This window comes from Penicillium hordei, assembly GCF_028827395.1.
Source record: "Penicillium hordei strain IBT 12815 chromosome Unknown utg000002l_segment0_segment0, whole genome shotgun sequence".
Lineage (NCBI taxonomy): Eukaryota > Fungi > Ascomycota > Eurotiomycetes > Eurotiales > Aspergillaceae > Penicillium > Penicillium hordei.
This window is the reverse complement of record NW_026623143.1, coordinates 2458512-2478418: the sequence shown is the minus strand read 5'-3', so window position 1 is coordinate 2478418 and position 19907 is coordinate 2458512. Positions and strand designations below refer to the sequence as shown.

General features: G+C 49.9%; 7 protein-coding genes across 7 annotated transcripts; all 7 read right to left on the bottom strand.

Moving 5' to 3' along the window:
• Window positions 1–1278: 1278 nt before the first annotated feature.
• On the bottom strand, window positions 1279–3428 carry N7537_004238 (putative G1/S-specific cyclin Pcl5; the record flags this gene model as incomplete). The annotated part of the gene is made up of 3 exons (XM_056895295.1): window positions 1279–2360; window positions 2415–2909; window positions 2981–3428. The coding sequence occupies 3 exons, from the start codon at window positions 3426–3428 to the stop codon at window positions 1279–1281; spliced, it is 2025 nt and encodes a 674-aa protein (XP_056755043.1).
• A 1874-nt stretch (window positions 3429–5302) lies between these two features.
• N7537_004237 (putative aminotransferase) lies at window positions 5303–6884 on the bottom strand (the record flags this gene model as incomplete). Its single annotated transcript, XM_056895294.1, has 7 exons — window positions 5303–5358; window positions 5407–5914; window positions 5973–6050; window positions 6107–6427; window positions 6511–6640; window positions 6704–6737; window positions 6803–6884. 7 exons carry the CDS (start codon window positions 6882–6884, stop codon window positions 5303–5305), a joined length of 1209 nt encoding a protein of 402 aa, XP_056755042.1.
• Window positions 6885–7457: 573 nt separating this feature from the next.
• On the bottom strand, window positions 7458–8131 carry N7537_004236 (uncharacterized protein; the record flags this gene model as incomplete). The annotated part of the gene is made up of 2 exons (XM_056895293.1): window positions 7458–8060; window positions 8114–8131. The coding sequence occupies 2 exons, from the start codon at window positions 8129–8131 to the stop codon at window positions 7458–7460; spliced, it is 621 nt and encodes a 206-aa protein (XP_056755041.1).
• Window positions 8132–8786: 655 nt separating this feature from the next.
• N7537_004235 (uncharacterized protein) lies at window positions 8787–11783 on the bottom strand (the record flags this gene model as incomplete). The annotated part of the gene is made up of 1 exon (XM_056895292.1): window positions 8787–11783. One exon carries the CDS (start codon window positions 11781–11783, stop codon window positions 8787–8789), a length of 2997 nt encoding a protein of 998 aa, XP_056755040.1.
• Window positions 11784–14163: 2380 nt separating this feature from the next.
• On the bottom strand, window positions 14164–15305 carry N7537_004234 (IPI1/TEX10 family protein; the record flags this gene model as incomplete). Its single annotated transcript, XM_056895291.1, has 3 exons — window positions 14164–15080; window positions 15134–15206; window positions 15258–15305. The coding sequence occupies 3 exons, from the start codon at window positions 15303–15305 to the stop codon at window positions 14164–14166; spliced, it is 1038 nt and encodes a 345-aa protein (XP_056755039.1).
• Window positions 15306–15867: 562 nt separating this feature from the next.
• Window positions 15868–16349, bottom strand: N7537_004233 (Pre-rRNA-processing protein ipi1; the record flags this gene model as incomplete). Its single annotated transcript, XM_056895290.1, has 3 exons — window positions 15868–16040; window positions 16164–16274; window positions 16334–16349. The coding sequence occupies 3 exons, from the start codon at window positions 16347–16349 to the stop codon at window positions 15868–15870; spliced, it is 300 nt and encodes a 99-aa protein (XP_056755038.1).
• Window positions 16350–17158: 809 nt separating this feature from the next.
• N7537_004232 (uncharacterized protein) lies at window positions 17159–19816 on the bottom strand (the record flags this gene model as incomplete). The annotated part of the gene is made up of 2 exons (XM_056895289.1): window positions 17159–19388; window positions 19449–19816. The coding sequence occupies 2 exons, from the start codon at window positions 19814–19816 to the stop codon at window positions 17159–17161; spliced, it is 2598 nt and encodes an 865-aa protein (XP_056755037.1).
• Window positions 19817–19907: the final 91 nt, after the last annotated feature.

Here is a 19907-nt window from a genome sequence, read left to right as displayed (position 1 = left end):
TAGGCTTAACACCAACCTCCAGGTCAGCCAGAGTTCCGGTGGAGGCGAGTTTCCGAACAGATTTTGCTCCGTCGGAGCTATTAGTTCTAAAGTGACGTTTTAATGCTAACAATTTTCGAACCCACTAAGAATACAACACCCCATACTAGCCCAGCAACCCGACATATCGCTATACATTCTCCATCCCGGGCTTCGCGGGCAAGAGTATGTCTGGCATAAACTGGCGCGCCGTGATGTCTTTTATTATTGGTGTTGTGCCAAGCCTTTCCGTTGTATTTGAGATTATGTTAAAGCCTTGATCGATATCTTTTCTAATGTCCTTTTCCCAAGTCAGTGTTATAACTAGGGGGATGCAAATGAAGAGCAGCGTAATGTAGAGTATGTCATTTGACTTCTCAGGACGTCCGATCAAGGCGGAAGGAAGACCTTGTTAGCTTCCACGTTATGCTATTCATTAGTATTGGGTTGGGTTTAAAATTAGTTGCAGACAGACATGGGACTTTTGTCTGCATATGCTCGAGCACCCCAGAATTGTAATAAATGGATACAGCTTGCAAAAGCGAAGCTGTGACCAATATGTGCTGTGCATAAGCTCCACTCTATACTTAGAAACCAGGGGCTAATACCCGCCACTCGCTCGGGAATCCCCCACAGCCACATCCAAGGTCCACAGCCACATACAGCGCCACCGTCGACGCCTGAATGACTCACAGCGGAACCATGGGTTCCAGTGCAATGGTTGCACGGTCAGACCCTGTCATGTGCACATCTGGGCAGTTGCCTGGGCGCTTAGGAATACGAGGAGGGGGCCGATATCGCTCTTGAGCTGTATTTGGATTGACTATCCTATCCGAGGGTTTCTCGCCCTCGGGAATGGTAGATATACCATCCCCTAGATGGATGAGTTGATACAGGTATAATCAGGGCAGACGCCCACTTTCCATCCCCCAAAGTAACCAGAGTAAATAAAGACCATAACCGTCCCATGCCGACCACACTCCGTTCGCAACCACACAAGTAGATAAAAGAAAGGGGAAAAAGTGAGAGAACAGATGCACGATGCAAGTAGAAGACATGCCAGTCATCACCACATCGTACACACCGTGGGAATCAAACGCCCAAGTCCCAATACGTACGACCGAGTGCCCGAGAATAGGGGTATGTACAACGGGGTCGGCTCGTCGTAGGGAAAACAAAAAACAGAACGACGGACTTTTTCTTTTTTTGCCTCGCACAAAGGAAATAAGAAAAAAAGGAAATCCGCTAATAAATCGTAAGTTAATTCAAGTACTCCGCAACACGGAGGCTCGGGTTCAACGCGATCTTGCGTGCTTCACTGCCACAGCAGGCACGTTTCATGCCTGCTGGTCCAGAGACTGGGCCAGTCTGCATAGGGGTCATGGAGGACCCATGTTGCGTCATGAACGAGCGTGGGAACTTTCCATCAGGCAACACGGATTGGTCTCCGGAGGCGCCGAGGTTGATCAGATGGCGCACATGGTTTTGGAGCAAGAGATCGTCGGATCCAGTACGTCCACGTTTTCGGCACTGGCGCCGTTCGGGCGTCGCGCCAGAAAGCTCGCAGAGACTCTGAGCAGCTTCGCTCAGGCTGGAATCCAGGGGGAAATTAGACAGGTCTGGGACCGAAGAACCCATGGAACTAGGATATTCAGGAGAGCCGTAGACACCGACCAGACAACTCTCATCAATCGGAGAGGCAATGGCCAGAGTCTTCCGGGACTCCTTGAGGGAGTTGCTTGTGCAGCGCAATGTGGCCTTAACAGCCAGACGAGCTGGCGCCGAGCCAGAAGTACCCGAGGCGTTAGACGAGACTGATGACGACCGCGACGAGCGGGACGACAGAGTAGAGACATCCGAAACCATCGAGTCAGGCGACGATGCCGAGGAGGTCGAGCGAGCCAAAGATGACCGACGAGCCGCAGCCGGGTAACCATCGTACGACTGAGTCCGAGGGCAGAATGACAGGGGCGGGCGCTGATCGAGTGTTGATCGCGCCATGCACGCATTCTGCGCCTGAGACATAGCCGTACATATGGATGGGCGACGGGGGTTGTAAGCAGCCAAACTCGCAGCAGGAGTGGAGGACACTTGAGATTGGGGGGTCATCTGTGGCGTGGGAAGCATCAGAGGCCGTGGAACACTGGGCAAAGCCAAGTTGGCAAAATCCATGCGCGGAGTCGGCTCCAGGGTTCGCGGAAGAGTCCGAGCGTAAGTCGGAGTTTGTTCGCACGGCAAGGAGCGTACCGACTCGTTGCTTGGCAGACTACGAGGCGAGAGGTATTCTGACAGACCGAGATCCATCCCACCCATCGCCGAAACTGGGGTCATGGGCTCTGACTCTACGAGGTCCAGTTCAGGAGTGAGTCTGGGTAGGACAGTCTGCCAGCACTGACCTTTAGCAACCGGGGGTCCACCGGCACCAGGGGTCAGCTTCAAGACCAAGTCAGTCCAACGCTGAAAGGTTGCCTCATCGATGTGCAGGCGCCATCCGACAGCCTTGAGGAACATAAGCTCATTCTGGTTAATCTCAAGAGTATTAAGGCCAGAAATCTTGCTCCAGGCACGAGCGGAGTAGTTGCGATCCTGCAGATACTTTGAAGCGAGAATCAGCGCTGCTAGGAACATCCGACGTCCACACTGCATCGCCCGCAAAGGCGACTGATCGCGAGGCTGCTCCTTAGTGAAGTCATGCGTGGGCACGTGGGGCTTGATTTTAATCAAATAATACAAGGCCACCTGCAAGGTACTGTAGCTAGTACGCGAGCGGCGGAGTGTCTCCTGGATAAAAGTGCGGAGAGGAAGAACCCCTTTGGATCCGGTCGCGGCATCACTACGGGATGCCGCGGCGGAAAGGGGCCAAATGGTCTCAACAATCTGTGATGCGGTGTCTTAAAGGAGGGGGAATATTATTTAGCCGGGCGTACAAAACGTACTTGAGGAGTCCTTTTTCAAGACTTACCGACGAGGTTGTCGACGAAGTTCACCTTCCGTTCCGACTGCCGTAGCAGACATGGCGGAGGGCGCGCACTGGGAGCGCTAGAAGAATAACTGTTAGTGCGCCGAGGATGCGTTCGCAGCTCGGATGGCACTACACCGTCCACCTTGGAAGCAGGTCCCTTGGCAAAAGCCCGGGGGCATGCTCCGTTCGGATTTCTTCCCGCCAACTGGCTATTACTCTCATTCTCCCAAATCACGTCAACCGGGTTGGTCGATGTCGATGATATCGAGCTCTGCGAGGAAACGCAATCGAGAGAGAATACAGATGAGGAAGATGAGGAGGCGGAGGAGGAGATCGAGGATGCATAGGGGTGAGCATGGTGGGACGCTGTCAATTGAGAACTTGGGTTTGAGAGGTTCAACCCCAAGACGTCCATCCCTGGCATATCCGGGAGTACTGTGGAGTTCATATAGGGCGTTTGTGTGAACAAATGTTCAAATGAAGACAGTCGGATAAAAGCGAGATGGTCCGATTTTTGGAACCGTAAGTGTCAAGATACCGTTAAGCAGGGAACCGGGAACGAGAGCCGAGGAGACAGAAGCCGTCTTTGCGACGAAGGCGACGGCAGACCTTTAAATGTAGAGAGCCAGGTTGGTAACCAGACGTAGAAAAATAAGCGGAACCGCCGGGTGTAGCGGTTAAAAAATGAGGTTAAAGGGGAAACAATCAACTATAAAAACAAGAAAAGGAAAACGTATTCACGATCCGATCAACCAAGTGCTTCTGATATAAGAACCAAAGCAGGGGCACGTGGCGGGAATGACTCTTTCCGATGAGTAGTATTAGATGGAGCCAGAGACGGTGACGATGCGGAGGTCGGTAACAGCAACACAGGCGATCGGAACGGATGAATCAATAAGGTACATTTTGAAATGAGTCGTGTGATGGAAAAGGAGTTATATCAAGGCACCCAACGGACCGTGGACAGGCAGAACCACACTGGTGGCTGTCTGTACAAGGCAGTCGCTGAAGCGGCTAGGCAGAGAGGGAGGCGAGAGTCGGGAGGGGGGATGAGGCTGAAGGGAGGCGAGATGGAGATGTTAGAGTCAGAGAATAGAAGGGAAGGGGACTTTTATGGAACAACTTTACCTATGACTCTTTTTTCTTTAAAATGGAGTTTGACTAAGACGATGGGGGGGCAAAAAATGGGAAGGGGGAAAAGAAAGTCACACTGTGGCGAAGAAGTGGGTGGCGGGTTAGGAAGATGCCGGGAGGCGCAGGGACCACACGTATATAGAAATAGAATATAGTCAAATATTCTACTTCTTTATAATCTGATAGAATCTCCTGTATAATCAAGAGAGGAACATTCTGAGATGGGTGAGAGGGGGAAAACCCGGATGCGGCGAAGAGACTCCGAGATAGGAGGGCAGAAGGGGAGGAGGAGAGAGGCCTTGGAGTGGTACAACGGTGACTCACGCTTCTATCACCTTTTTTTTATACTATTACATGCTATTACATGCTATTATATCTATTATATCTATTTTATTTTATCAGATAGTCTAATATCTTCTATCTTGTATACATATATTCCATATCTATTATCATGCCAATCTTGGGTTTCGTCTTATAACATGCTTATTATCTACACATAAAAAGGACCTATTAACGAGAATGGACTTCACCATGCAGTGGCACCTTAGGTTTGTGTAGCCACTCATAGTGTGATGAATTTGGATTTAAAGTAAAAGAAAAAATACCATATTAACAAATCAGCAAAAAGGGAAATGTTCAATCTTCAGAAAGGTTCATAATACACCACAATGGCTATAAAATCCATCCAGTCTGAAGGCTCTGTTCCTAAGTTCCACTGAGTCATAAAGCCGCTTGCCACGCTGTCTTCGCACCTTGGCCAATCTACGCGCGGCTGTTAGGCTGCGATCCACTATCATTCCCATTATTCCATAATTATCTCTATGCTTATTGGCTGATGTGGTGATCGGCGTCGCTGGTTGGGGTTGCCTGCAGCCTTCCAGATGGAGCTGGGGAACCTCGGAAGTGAACTCATATGACTTCATGGTGGGAACTTAGGCTGAAAACAAAGAAATGTGTTACAAGGTTAGGCTTCAGGGTGGTGTGTGGATGATTGAAAGTTCAAATATTCGTGCCCTAGAGATCACCATTACAGGGCAGCCAAGTGGCAAAATATGCAGTCGGTTGTAGTTGTAGTGGGAGAAAAACACAAATTTAAGAAAAAAAAATTTCATAGCATGTAGTCCTGATAAAAAATATATCAAGATAACCCAAGTATACTGTCCAACGATGTACACAAACTATCTACAACTACAAGGATCCAAGCACCTCTTGCAACACCTCTACCAGCCCCCGTACTTCAGCCTCTGTCCTTGTTAGTGTCGAACAAATCCAATCGAAATATATCCACTCACCGGTGTTATAGTGCAGGAAACTGACCCGCACCACCCCGTCCTCCACATTTTCCAATCCGCACACGTCGGCCAGTAGCCGGTGGCTGTACATATGACCACTGCGGAACCCAAAGGCCGATCGACGCTCAACCTCCTCCACAAGGCGCTGACTGCCCACTCCTTGTACAACGAAACTAATAACCGGCACGCGGAGCTCCTTGCTGGCTGAAGGTTCACCGATAATATCAACCCGGCTATTAGAAACTAGGAAATCTAGTAGAATCTGTTGCAGCTGCTCCTCATGGTCGGCCATCTGGGCCCAGGCCATGCTAGGGTCGGAGCCAAAGTACTCCACAACCTGGGGAATACTCTGTGTAAGCTCATAATTAGCCGATGCGAGATTGAGCTTCAGGTCTAGCGTATCTGTAGGCTTAAAGAAATGCCCCAGCGACTGGATCTGGTCGTGAACGCGTGATGAGGCATATAGTTGCGCCAAGTGTGGTCCATACACCTTGTACCAGGAGAATGCCTAGTGGGGATGAGATCAGCAATGAACCAGTCATGCAAAAGCTTGGGTTGCAATTTACGTAGAAATCCACGTCCAACGCCTTCACGTCGACCTGACGATGCGGAGCTAGAGCCACTCCATCCACACACAGTAGTGCCTGTATAAGTTCGTGTCAGCCACGAGCCGAAACCAGTAGACTTTATAATTACTCACACGAGGATAAACATGAACAATGTCTGCAATCTTTCGGATGGGGCTGATGGTGCCAGTGATATTGGAAGCATGAGGACATGCTACAAGTCTGGTCTTATCGGAGAGTAGGGACTTCAACTCAGATGGATCGCACACTGGGTTCTTTGGGTTGGAAGCAGCCCACCACTTTACGGTCAAACCCAACCTCTCTGCTATATGGACCCACGGGGAGGTATTGGCCTCGTGGTTAAGTTTGGATAGGACCAGTTCATCACCAGGTTGGAATTTGAGCGCCGTAGAGAGATTGTGCAGTAGCTGGGTAGTTGAGATACCGATGCTAATCTGTTTCCGATTTCATGCATTAGCACCCGAAATTTGGGCAGTTCTGATACTTCTTGGAGGGTAATGGATTATAGTGCATATACCTCCTCCGGCGCGGCATTGGTGAACCCAGCAGCCGCTTTGTACGCATTGTCGTATGCATTAGTCGAAGTCTGTGAGACTTTGTAACTGGCTCCGAGCTGGACATTCGTGTTCAGCAGATAATAACGGATGCTATGGCCGCGTCAGTACATATATATATATATAGTAATCTACAATGGGATCGATTAAACTAACGAGTCGGCCACAGTATCGAGAACCTGACTTCCGCCTGTAGTTAAACAATCAGCATGTATCTCAAAGCTATCGTGGCCCGCAAATGGAGGCTCGTCTCACCAGCATTATCCATATACACTTGCTTCTGCTGCAGTGCAGGGAAGCGAGAGCGAGCTGCCGAAACATCGAGAGCAGAAGCCATTTTGAATATTATCAAATTCACTTGATATAGCTAGATGATAGATGTGCTTTTTTGGTGTGAGGATTGCAAGATACGAAGGATATCTGTCCACTTGATGATTGTCTCGCCCGCTGAGAGGGGTAAACAGTGGAGCTGTAAACGGATTTCTCCGGTCTCCAGCTACGTTGTACTTCGATTTCATTCCGTCTCAAGGACCTGGTAAGGGACATGGCGGCTCTACATCATAGAGCTTGCGATCGACAGATCTATATGAAAAGAAACAGTAGGTTGCTTCACTCAAACAACCACCCACGTTGCCTGTAGTACGATCCCTCCCTATAAAGCAATGGAACACAGCAATTTGGTAGAACTGAACAGATAGACGCCTATCTCTTGACAACCCATACATAGGCAGTCCTACACATAGCCATGACATGGAAAACATGAATTAAATGCGAAGATTTTGCTTCCATCGGGTATATGTATGAAATCCAAAGCCAACAAAACAAACCCCCGTAAACACACACCAAGAAAGAAAATCCCGAAAGAACCACACAAGAGAAGCCATATTCACAATATAGAACCATAATTCCACTACCGAGAGCGTGGGCCCGCCGCCCCAGGTCCTCCACTGGGGTAGGCATCATGTACGACACAAAGAAGGTACTTCCGATCTGGCACGACAACGATCTCATGTTTCTTTGTGCGCATTCGAAGCAGCTTCACTTCCCCATCCTCATCTCGATCGACATCCTCGCCGTCCCGGTCTTCCTCGCGTGCTGTGCCCGTCTCGTTCCCGTGGTCGTAGTTAACATCCCAATGGCTGTCGCTGGGTCGCTGTACTGGGAGCGTGGGCCGCGATAGCGAGACACCAAGTGCCTCGGCACTAGAGACATAAGCGAAGATGTGGGCGGCTAGTGTCTCGGCTTGCGAGGGTTGGTAGGGCTGTGGCACGGTAGGCGAGGTAGGGGACGGGTCTGTGGGCTGGGCAGCGGAGAGAGGGTTCGGGTCGGTTGTGGATGGGGTGATTTGTGCGGTGCGAGAGCTTCCGTTTTCTTCAGTCATTTGTGCTAGCTGTCCTGTGCTTTGGATGATTGACCCGTCTTTGCGGGAGAGAATCAAGGTGGATTGCACGCCCGGGCGCGATGTGAGGTGTGAGAGCAACGCAGTGACATGTTGGGGGACCTGCTGTGTGCGCTTTAGGGTTTGTTAGTCTAGTTCAGCGCCTTTGGAGGAGAGGCTGCACGTACTTGTCCTGAGTTCGCCATGATTTGGGGGTTCCGCGGGGAATGTGAAAAGTGTTGGTATGCGGTGTGGGAGGTTATGGTTAGGGATGGGTTAGACGAGCGCTGAGTATCTCATGTCTCTTTGTAATTGCTGTTTCCGCTATGTACTTTCCTTCAGCCAGAATGATTGAAGCGCATGGAGTTCAAAAAGTTGACCAGGTGCACTTGGGCGTCTCCAAAACAAATGACTAAGCATTTGGATGGACACAAAAACATCCATGGATGGTAGATAAAATCACCCTGTAGAGACCTCTAAAGTTCTTCAGAGACTGGCAAAATAACAAATTTCAATCGATAACTCCATTTCTATCATTAAAGATCTGCCAAGTAGTTTCGATTATGTGAGAGCTTCGTACAGTGAACTACGTTAACCTCGACTCGGAACTATATAGATCTGATTTATTGTTGCTTGCAGTGATATATAACGTGACACTCAGCGTAATAATATAAATTGAAAAAGAAAATCAAGAGTTCAAACAGGATGGTATCATAGAAAATATAAGCCAAGATAGACAGGACCGGGATATGTAGAACTAGAAGCCAAAAGATCATCACAAGCCAATAGATGAGTAACCTCGTTCCGTCAGAAGCAATGAAGTTGTAAGAGAAATATAAGGAAAGAAATAAAAGATCGTTATTATCGTTTGCGGGCAATTCGGGTTCCACTCAAACCGGACTTGTCCGACAGCCAACCAGACTCGATGTCTTCGATCATGTTGTCCAGCTGTTTGACATTTGGTCTGGTATCTCGGTAGGAGCTTGAAGCCTCAAATCCACTGTGCTCACTGCTGTAGGAAGAGCTGACCCAGCTATCAGGTCGTGATGAATGGCGGCCGGGGTATTGGTGTGTAAAGGGAGCGTGTGAGGGGCCGGATGAGAGGTTCGGGTCGAGATTGAGACCCTCGAGAGGATTCTTGACGCCAGCATTGAGCGCCGCCATAAGAGCAGCTTGTAAAATCTGGTTCTGGCGTTCCAGATTCGCGACCCGGTCTTCGAGGTAGTGATCCATTTGAGGAGCGCGGGTGTGTCGACTACTTTGAGACTCCCTGGATCTGTGGGTTGATTGGGAATATTGTGACTGAGGAGACGAAGTCTTATGGGTGCTGCGGCTTTGAGGTGTCATAGGGCGCGCGGGATTGGGGTAACGAAGTCGATTGCGGGAGGGCATCTGCCGCGGATCCCTTGTCTCGTATCCTCGATGTGTTGGCTGGAGGTGGTGGTAATTGTCGGCCTCCCGGCGCGAATGTTTGGTGTCTATCCCTGGACCAAAGACCTCATCGTCTGATGATGGAAGCGGAGACTCTGGGCGAGACTCAGGGCGACTTTGTTGGTATGTTTCGGGGAAACTCTCATGTCGAAGGCTGCTCCCTGAACTGTCGCTCCGGGACAAGGTCGAACCTCGGTAGGGCCCCGGTAGAGGATGCGCCTCTATGTTCCTCATCGGTGGCGGAATAGCCACATTAGGCGCAATGTAGTTGCGCTGACCAACTTTTCTCCCAGGAGGCGGAGGAGGTGGGTGCTGAGGTGGAGCTGATGGGAGTGATGCAGTGGGCGGCGGCGATGGCAGACCAAATGGAAGGTTGTTTCGACTCACTTGGGAATTGATCTGAAGCTCCTTCAGAGCAGCACGTTTGCCATTGGATTTTGTAGGGAGAGAGTGTCCTAGGACAGGAGAGTCAGCCAAAGGCTGCCCCTCTGAGACCTTTTCATCACATTGACTTGAAGGGCTTTCGGGGAGTTCTTGCATTCGAGGGATGCGCACGCTTGACACACGCCCTCTCGGAGTGCAATGTTCCGGGGTTGGCTGGTAGTGTTCCGAAAGCGAAGTGGTAATCAGGCTTTCCTCGTCTTCGGCTACTGAATCTCCAGCGTCAACGCTGCCAAGAGCGGTTACCGGGCGTGAGCCAAGGGCGCAAGGATTGTCCACAGCGGATTTAATCTCGTGCTCTTCAACAAGTGTGGCCGACGGGGAATTCAGAATGGAAGACAATGGCTCAGAATCAATCGCTCGAATAGACTGAGCGTTACCGTCCTGAATAATCGGCGAGCATTTAGCTTTGGGCAGTGATGGCAGAGGCCTTGTAGGTGCTGGGAGAGGAAATGCCTGCAATGTGCCTAGACACAATGAGAGCGGTCGAATTTTGGTCTCATCTTGCGAGGTAGAATTCTCTGGGGCTTTTTCCGTAGATAGCGCAGCGGCAGAAGAGCTCGTAGAAGGCGTAAGGGCACCTGAGCACTTTGGTTCTGCCTTGCTGACTGGAGCATCTATAAGACCATCGGATGGTTTTTTTGCTTCATCTGAAACTTCGGGTACATTGTCAGAAGGCCCAGTTCGTGAGCTGGATGCCGGAGATGCGGGTGATGCTGTGGTATTTTCGATCGTTTGATACCGAGGAATTGATGAGTTTCTCCAAGCATCCTTGCTAGATTTGCGAGGAGGGGCAACATCAGGGAAAAGTTTCAAGGTAGGCGACAAGGGTGTCACATTGCGAAGAGAAGACTGTTCTGGCTGGGTTCGCTTTCGGTTATCAATGGACGACCGGGGTTGTGACTGTGTCCCATTCAAACCCACGGATGCGTTGGTGGTGACTCGTGAGACAGGGTCGGCACGGATATCCGATTCCGCAGAGCTAGATGGCCGTTGGATTTGCTCATCAATTGACTCGTTCTTATAAGAATGACTGGTAGGAGCTAACGAGGAAGCTGGCCGGGTGATATTTTGAGAGTTGAGGTCTGCCATAGAACCTGACGTTGGGATAGCTGGTGGGGATTGGGGGGTGGAGTGATCGGTTGACTGGTACGGCGGCGGCATAGAATCGTCGAAATCGGAAGTGAGCGAGACTGCGACATCGACCATTGAGCCAAAGTCATCAAGATTCAGAGAGCCCAAGCGACGTCTTGTTTCAGTTGGTCGTATGTCGGTATCGACTTTGGCTTGCAGCCATGGCTGTCCAATGGTTTCTACATCTTTCTTTGATCTGGAAAGAGATCGAGAGAGAGACAGTGAAAGGCTTTCTTTTGATCGTTTTGCCTCCTTTTGTCCCTTTGACTCCTTGGGTAAAGCCGACGCTGGAATAAGATATCCTCCCCTTGTTAGTGCTTCGATCTGGCGCCGTTGGTCTTCTTCCTTTGACCTGGGCGATGATTCCTTTTTTTGGCGTTGGCCAAACTGCAAGAGGCGACGACGAAATGGCTTCACATCCTGCTTTGGATCTGGTTTCGATTCAGGCTTTGATTCCTTAGGCGAAATAGGAATCGGGAGTGCAGTGGTTGTATCGGAAGGACTCGAGGGTTGAGGTTGAGAGGGAGCGCGAGAGCGTGGACGAGGTTGAGATGGAGGCGAGGTCTGAGAGGGCATGTTTTGAGTCTGGAAGAATCGAACCATGTCCACTAGGTTTTCATTTCTACCAGCTCTTTCAGCGGTACCTGCTGATCGGGCTTCTGGTCGTGGAGCACTCCCGCCTCGAGGCCTAGGGGTAACCAGAGGCTGAGGTGGTGGCCCAGTCTTTGTGGACGTCATATTGGGGAGCCTGCGTTTCGAGGGAGGATCAGGTCGATAAGTCCGAACAATTGGGCTTGGTGCGACGGCGTAGTCATGCAGTGGATCAGACTGATTCATAGGGAGACGGAGCATCAAGTACTGGCTGACTTTGCAATCCGACGGTTCCCGGATGTCGACATAAAAATGCAGGGTGTTCAATGGGTAAAGCAACAGACAATGCTATATTTCCCAAGTTAGAAGACGAACCGAGGCACTGGCTCGGGAGCAAGACATGCTCACCTGCTCAAGAGGGCCAACACGATAGGGGGCTGACTGGTTATATGGACGCGCGAGGAATATGATACGTCGACACAAGCTGACACCACTATATACGGGGGGGGTGTCAATATGTACAAAGTCGACCAGAATTGGCAAGATGGCGTTCTATGTGAGAATCAAGAGCGAACAAAAGTCGAAACTGCGAGACGGAAATAGAGAGAGTTTAATAGGATCCCAGGTGAGCTGTCGTATCCTTACTTGGAGGGGATCCTTGAACTAGGACACAGGAGTAGTCTGGGGGGGACCCCTCTCGGCTGGAAAGGCACAGATATACAGGTTGAGGCTAAAACGGTAGTACGAATCTGAAGGACAGGTCCTGCAGATAATGAAGACGGGTTCATCCAAAGGAATTCGTCCAAGCAAGGCCCTTGTGGAGAACCTTTCACTCTGGACAACTCTAACCGTCAAACACGCTGTGGCACTTGCGATGTATAGTTTTGGATCGGGAAGGCAATATGACACAGCAAACTCGCTAATGCAGCTGCATGTTGCCGCCTGGAAGTCGATACTTTTATTTCATTGTGTTTATTTTTCCAGGGACAGTGCTGGCCAACCACAGACCAATCATCAATTGAACTGTTCTTCTTTAATTGGATTTCTCCTTGTTCCCCTTAGATATGACTGCAAGGGGCCCCGGGGGAAGAGAGAAAACGTCAGGCCGCCCTGTACTCCGTATTCCGTACTCCGCACCAGATGTGAGGTATCAAATTCAGAATATGTCAAGTCAAACACTTAACTTAGCGTGATATTCCCGGATAAAGCAAGACCTCAAATCGGACCTTTGCAGATCCGAGGTTTTAGGGATCCTCCAGACGGGTAGAGACAGTCGATCATGGTCGATCCTGAGATAAAAGTACATGTAGATCGGGGAAATGAGAGGGTGAGATAGCTCACACTCAACCCTTGAACTATTGGAAATAAATAAGGTGATAGTCAATAACATAATATATTTAATTTAAAATCATTTGAATGATTTGAGTAATATATTAATATATCAATATATCAATATATCAATATATCAATATATCAATATGCACATATCGGTACATAGGCACAGTACAAGTCATCGGTGGATCTTCATGGACTAATAGTTATCACTAGTTATTGATCTATACCATTTCGACTTTGGTAATCAAGAGAAAGTTCTTAGGGCAAACCTTGGATGTGAGACTCATTCAATTAGAAGAGATAGGATTCTGGAATGAATCATAAATCGAACTTTTATCATTATCCCTTGCCTTGATCCCTCCCACACATTACATTACCTACATGGGTAGTGGTAGTACTCCGTACACCATATTCCTCTCTATGATTTTCCTGCGTTAATCTCCGAAAAAAAAAACGCTCTTCTTCACAGTCCCCAGTTTCCCGAATCCTTAAAAATTAAAGAATAAAAAAATAAAAAGAAGTGCCAGACCCACGCTACAAGACATGTCAAGTCTTTCCCCTCTTTGTCTCAAATGTGTAAAAAAGATATCCACTTCCAAGAACACAAAGAAACGGTAGGCGAATAAGAGACAGACCTAGGTATTGCGCAACATACATAGCACAAGCATGTTCCAAGGCTTTTTTACTTTTAGCCTTTGGGCTGGAATCGGGAATTGACTCGGAGTACTATGTTGTACATGTTCCACATTCTAAATTGGTTGTAGCCTGTCCGATAATAAATCTACAAACTTAAATGTTTGCCTTTTTAGGGGTTGCCAACAAATAGAACTCCAACTCCAATGGTCCAGTTCTCTGTTCCCAGGAGATTTCTTTAGAAGAATGAACTTTTTTGGATAATGTTAGATTATTTTGCTCGTGATTTTCTGGCATACAGGGATTAATGACTAAAATCGATGTTCTATGAAAAGATATATGAGGCTCCAGCTTAGGGCTTTGGCTCGAGACCTTGATATTGTATATATCTTGCTTTTACCTGCTGCAAGGGCGTAAAGCCCACGACCACCCCGGCCGAAGGGGCGTACCGATGGGTCTATTCGGCGGTGGTTGCAGTTGTCGCGGGGCGAGACCGTCGCTGTAAAGATAGATGCCCTGGTATTGATGTCCGAGCTGGCTTGGATCGGATGCGTGCTCCACTGGTGGCTTTGTAGGTAAAAGCCCAGAAAAAAAGCGCTAGGCCCAAGTCTAGGTCATGGTACCATTCTATTGGATGGTTTTGGTTCTGCTCATAAACCTTGCCTGAACAAATTCATGGGCCCGGTCCGTATGCAATCGCTTCTTTTAACACCTTGCTCACACCGGATGATGCACGGCCCAGTTCGCCACCTTCCTCTCTGGCGCTCTTGATTCCACGCTCGATTGCTGGCTGGAAACGAGTCGAGAACACGCGGTACCTGTCCTCACGGGTTTCGTACATTTCCCCTTCCTCGTCGCGCGGCTTCCCAAACAGATTCAAATATGCGAATGGGGTAGATGAGTCTGAGATCATGTGCTGAGCGGTCTGGCAAAGAGGGAACGGCCAGTCGGTACTCTCGTCATCATCACCAGACATCTCACTATCGACACCGCCGATAGAAGGTTTCCCGATCCCCGCATCCAAAAACATCGCCAAAGCCCCAAGCGTTTTGACCATGGGCTTACCCTGGCTACCAGGCTTCCCAAATGAAGCCCGGCTTGAGGACCACCGTGATGATTCTTCGGTGTGCCAGCCCAGCACAGACAAGAAGCAGTTGAGTGTTTTGATCCATCCTCCCGCGCAGGAAACTGTTGATTCCCCCGCTGCCTCGACCATCCATGATAGAATCTCCACAGCAGAACTACGGATGTCCGCTGCAAGATGGGTCATTCCTGCGCGAACGTAGGGAAGGAGTTGCGCCACATGGTCTTCGACATCGCCCGGTGGCAGGGTCCGCAAGAGCTTAAGAAGCTGGGTCCGTACGCTGGTGGTTCCATCGAGGATGAGCGGCAGTAGAGATGGTAGAATGACGCTCACTGGTTGGGGCAGAGGCGAGTTTACTGGTCGAGAGGATATCGTGGTAGTCAGATAAGCGAGCGAGTCGCGTCGTTGGCTGTCGGACTTGGCGGAGAGGAGAGATAGGTTATGCGTGAATGTGGCATTTGAAGTTGGGGCGGAGAGGTGGAGGGATTGTTGTGTGAGGACAATTGCTAGTAATTGTGAGCATAACATCACGTCAAGCAGCCCGGAAAAATGCACATACACTTCGATTTGAAACTGGTATCGGTGTAGTTGTCGGGCTTCGCTTTAGTTTTCCCAACCTTGAGTTTAGGTTTCTGCAGAGGTCAGTAGGTTGGACAAAAGAAACGGGGGTTTGCAGTTCTAACCTGGAAGTCCTTTTGCTTATCCTTCTTTCTTTTAGAGCTGGACCCCATGGCTGTGCAAAGTCAATTGATTGTTGAAGATGGATGGCTGTCGGTGATTCTTTTTTTGCTCTCATTATCACACGTGATTTATCAGTTGGTGCCTAAGGCATACATATCTCCCCAAACGGGAAGTATATCGTGATATTCTGCAAAATATTGGGTTTGCAATTCATTGAGAGCCACCTATGTTCTATAACACCATTATTATATAAATTCCATGTAGACTTTAGACAAACGATGTTAATGTCTGCAAGTATATTCAATTCAACGATGCGAATCCGCCACAAGATTCAGAAAATTTGCCATGGCTAGAAGTAGTCCACCCTCGGTATAATGAGGAAGGGCTGTTACTAGACGTTCATCGGAGTTTGATCAATAATTTGATAGAATAAACGGATAGGAGAAGGAACGATGCAATAGACCTTCTTAATCGATGTATAAACATCTCACGTGAAATTCCATTCTATATAATAGTCGTCTGTAATTAATCAGCTTCCGAGAGGAATTCAGCTCCCACCTTAATACTCTGGTTAGTTATACCAAAATATGGAATGATTGCCACAATGAGCAACTAACCACGATTCCCTCCTCCAATGGCCTCAGCCACCTTCTCCTGCGCCGACTGCAGCAAAGACTTATCCCTCTCCAGCCCATAATCTCGCTCTTCTCTGGCACCACCCTGGCCGAATTGCCAGATATTATCGGGTGTATCTGACAAGCGACGAGATGTCGCCTTCATGTCTCCTGCAGAACGCAATCGGTCTATTTAGCTGGTACTCAAAGAAGCAACCCGGGGTCCGACTCCAGATCGGACGTCACTCGACATAGACACAAAACCCATGTGCTGTCCTCGCTGGAAATACGCACCAGGTTGGAGCTGTTCAGCTATCTTCTCGCGTGCGTTACTGGCAGACTCATGGACGCGGCCAGTGACCCTATCTGTGGTGTTCGTTTTAGTAGTGAATTGTTCGGAGGCTTCTGCTATGTGTGAGTTGGGTTCTGCATGATTGACGGAAACCCACGAGATGGCTACTCACCGTCTGTGTTAGACATGTTGCCCTGTTGAAAAGAATCAGCTTTGCCATGTTAATGTGTAAATATGTTGATATTGACCGAAAGAGGTTCCATACTGTCTTTCCAGCTATCTTGATGTTAGTTTGATTGCTGGTTAATACACTGAGATATGACTTGGATTTGTATGGCATAAAAGTAATTTATTTCTCAAGTAGTACTGCCCGACTATTCGTCGATATGACGTGGATTGTTTCCCACCCGGCTTAATGTCCGGGGTTGAAGCTAGTTGTGAGATCATTCTTCGCTCAGCCTGTAGCTGATGGAAAGAAAGTAGCACTTAGGGCTCAATTACACCCAAAGGGTGATAAGCTCAACATCGGAAGGAAATGAATTGGAGAAAATCATGATCATATTGAAGTCCAGGTCTAAAAGTAATCACGCAAGGATAACATGATCCATTAATCAAAGCCTGCTCAGCAGAAGTTCAAGGATAAATGAGTAAAATAATATCGAGAAAAAAAAGGAAAAAAAAACAAAGACGGAGAGAGATGCGCACTTCTGCCCGGCTCCGAGCTGCGAGACAACAAAGGAAACAAAAAAGAAAACATAAAAGAAAACATAATAAGCAGCTCGGGTCCCGGACAGACGCGGTTGTATCAATCAAATCAACAAAAAAAAGCAAAAAGCACACGTGACATATAGTAATCAGGAAAGACATTGCAGTTTAATAAAGGAGCCACGACCGCCGAGGACATAAGTCGTGTAATACGTGAGATTATAGTGGTGGCTAGGCCCTGTCACACATCGGCAAAACTCAGCAAAGAAAAGGACCATGGGGCAGAAGTCGACTACAGACTCATTGTCAGCCACTCCCATTCCTGGCTGGCACCCTGCCCACCGGCGATACTGTGGTTCGCTGGGTTTGCGGCGGCGGGTGGTGCCATCGCCGGAGCTAATGGCACGACTTTGGACCGGCTGGCGGGAGTAGTTGACTTAGGGCTGTCGTCTGCGTCTGGGTCGGACCCAGTTGGTGCTTTCTCGAGTCTGCGCTGCCGTCTGGGTGCCACTTGCACACCAGCACGGGCCTGAGCGACGCCAGCTGGGGGACCGGACTTGGGTGGGGCAGCAGCAATTGGCACAACACCGGGTTTCCCCAATGTGCTGGATCCATTGATTGAGGGTGGTGACTCAGAAGTGTTCATGCGGGATGAAATTGATGTAGATGGGGCATGTTGAATGGAGTTTTTGCGGGAAGATTTCTTAGATGACCGGGAAGTGCCAACAGCAAGGGTGTTGGCGCTGCTACGGTTTCGCTTCTTGATCACATCAGTCTTGAGCGAAAGTGGCCGGACAACGCCATGGAGTTTCAGGAACAGGCCACATGCATTGCAAAGAGGCTGGCCCTCCGGATTACGCCTCCAAAGAGGGGTGGTCTGGGTGAAACAGTTGGTACAGGTGGTCGGTCCCGCGTTCGGGTCACCGTTTTTCGACCCACCAGGGCTGCCTGGTCGGGACGGTACCGCACTGCTGAGACCGGACTCTGGGGGCGTGCTTGGCGAGGGGTGGTTTGTCGGAGGCCCGCTGGCCGAGCCATTCAAGCTCTGACGGAGCAGTGCAGCAGCATTGGGGGTCGATGCTGTGCGAGGGACCTTCCCGTAGCGACGAGGATCCTGGTTTTGGTTGCGAACCTCGCTGACCGAAGCAGCGGATCCGTGCCCGCGGCCAAGAGTGCCCCCCTGGTTCCATTCAGATGGGCCATCTATCATGTCTGTGGATCCTATCGTAACATGTTTGCGGTGCTGAGCACTGAAGCCTGGGAGCGACTGTATTGATCCGGGGAAACCTCCGTCCCAATGAAGACCGGCGCTTATCTCACCAGACTCATCCAGAGAGGCAAAGTCATTTGGCATGGTAATGCCTCCGCGTTCACCGAAGTTGCCATCTTCATCCTCATTATCTGAATCACCGCCAAAGGTAAACATGCTGCTGGCAGGCGCCGTTGTGGAGAACTCGCCGTGCCCAAGCACCTGTGACGGGTTGATATGCTGCGGTTGTGGCACCGAAAACCCAGACGCATGAGTAGTTGGTGGCCCTGTAACTGCGTTGCCTGAGTGAGATTCGCCGTTGGACATGTTGTACATGTAACGTGGCTGCAGTGAAGCAGACAGGTTCGACTGACGCTGTTGGATATAATTAGGAATGCGGCGTTGGGTGTGGGATTCAGCGGACGGCGCATCAGAAAAGAATATCGACTGCTCCCCTTCATAAATCGGTTGCGGGGTCGACACAGTAGACTGATAGCCAGAAGGCGGGGGCGAGAAGAACTCGGTTGAGTTAAGTGATGAGGCGAGCGGCGTCTGGGCATATAGACTGGAGAAAGGATTTCCTGCAGTCATTGGAGAATCTGATGGTGAAAAATGGAAATTTTGCTGATAAGGCCCGGCCGAACTGATCCCGTGGTCTTCGCTGATGCCATACGTATCCAATCCATATGGAATGTTAGAGTGCGTGTGATGGTGCTGAGGTCTGCGCGGGCCCACCGTGCCATTGCCGGAGAGAGCAAAGGCAGAAGGTGGATGATCGAGCGAGTAATCTGGCATCGCCGCTGAGAGTTCCGAGTGCTGCGCCATCATAGCGTTGGACACCGGGGGAACCTGGGGTGAGGCATCGGCAGGCCGCTTCCGGGTTGAAACAGACAGACCGGCGAAGAACTGCCGCTCGTCGACGCTCGTTTTACGAACCCGACGGGCGACGTATCCAAACTCGGAGTTTGTTCGCTGATCCTGGGGTGGGTGGGGGAATGAGGCGGCGGTGGACGAATCCATCATCGCATGGTCCTTGCGCGATTTGATAGGAATTGATCCAGTCGGCGTTGCTGTGAAGTGTCGATCGACAGGAGGATGCGAGGAGTTCTCGGCTGGCGAATCAAAGGGAACGATGAAGTCATCCAGATTCATTGGATCCGAAGTGGTATCAAGGTTCATGTCGTGCGAAGCATCGGGACCACTCGGCGATACTTCGTCGGACAAGCGCATCTGCGCGATGCCGCTCGGTGCCGGGCTTAGAGTTTCCGAGGCACTGTTCCGACATTAGTAAATCAGCTAGATGCTTTTTGAGATTCGCCGGAGTGTTTCTTACCGAGCCTGCTGCTCTCGTTCCTTGCGCTTGAGATTCATAGCCATCATTCGCCATGTCAGATTCTCCATGCGCTCTTGGTTGGGCAACTGAGACTTTGTCCTGGTATAGAGTTTCCAAATCTGAGCAGCCAGCGGATCTTTCCTTTGCATCTCATCGGGGTTGTCACCACGCGATGCACCGTTCGTCCATTCGGGAAAGATGGAGTTGCCGAGGACGCCATCATTGGCGTTGGAGGAACCAGAGGGACTGAATGGAGTGTCAAAGGAGAAGTCGTCGGACATCATGTGAGAATCAGCGTCGAAGTCGGGAAAGGCCATAGGCTGGGAAGGCCGGGCTCCCCCATGCCCTCCATGATGTATCCCCTCCATAATCTCCGATGGAGAGGGTTTCGATGAGAGAGGAGAGGTAATTCAAAGAAAGGCGACCGCGGTGGGGGGAGGGGATGAACGGCCAAAAAAA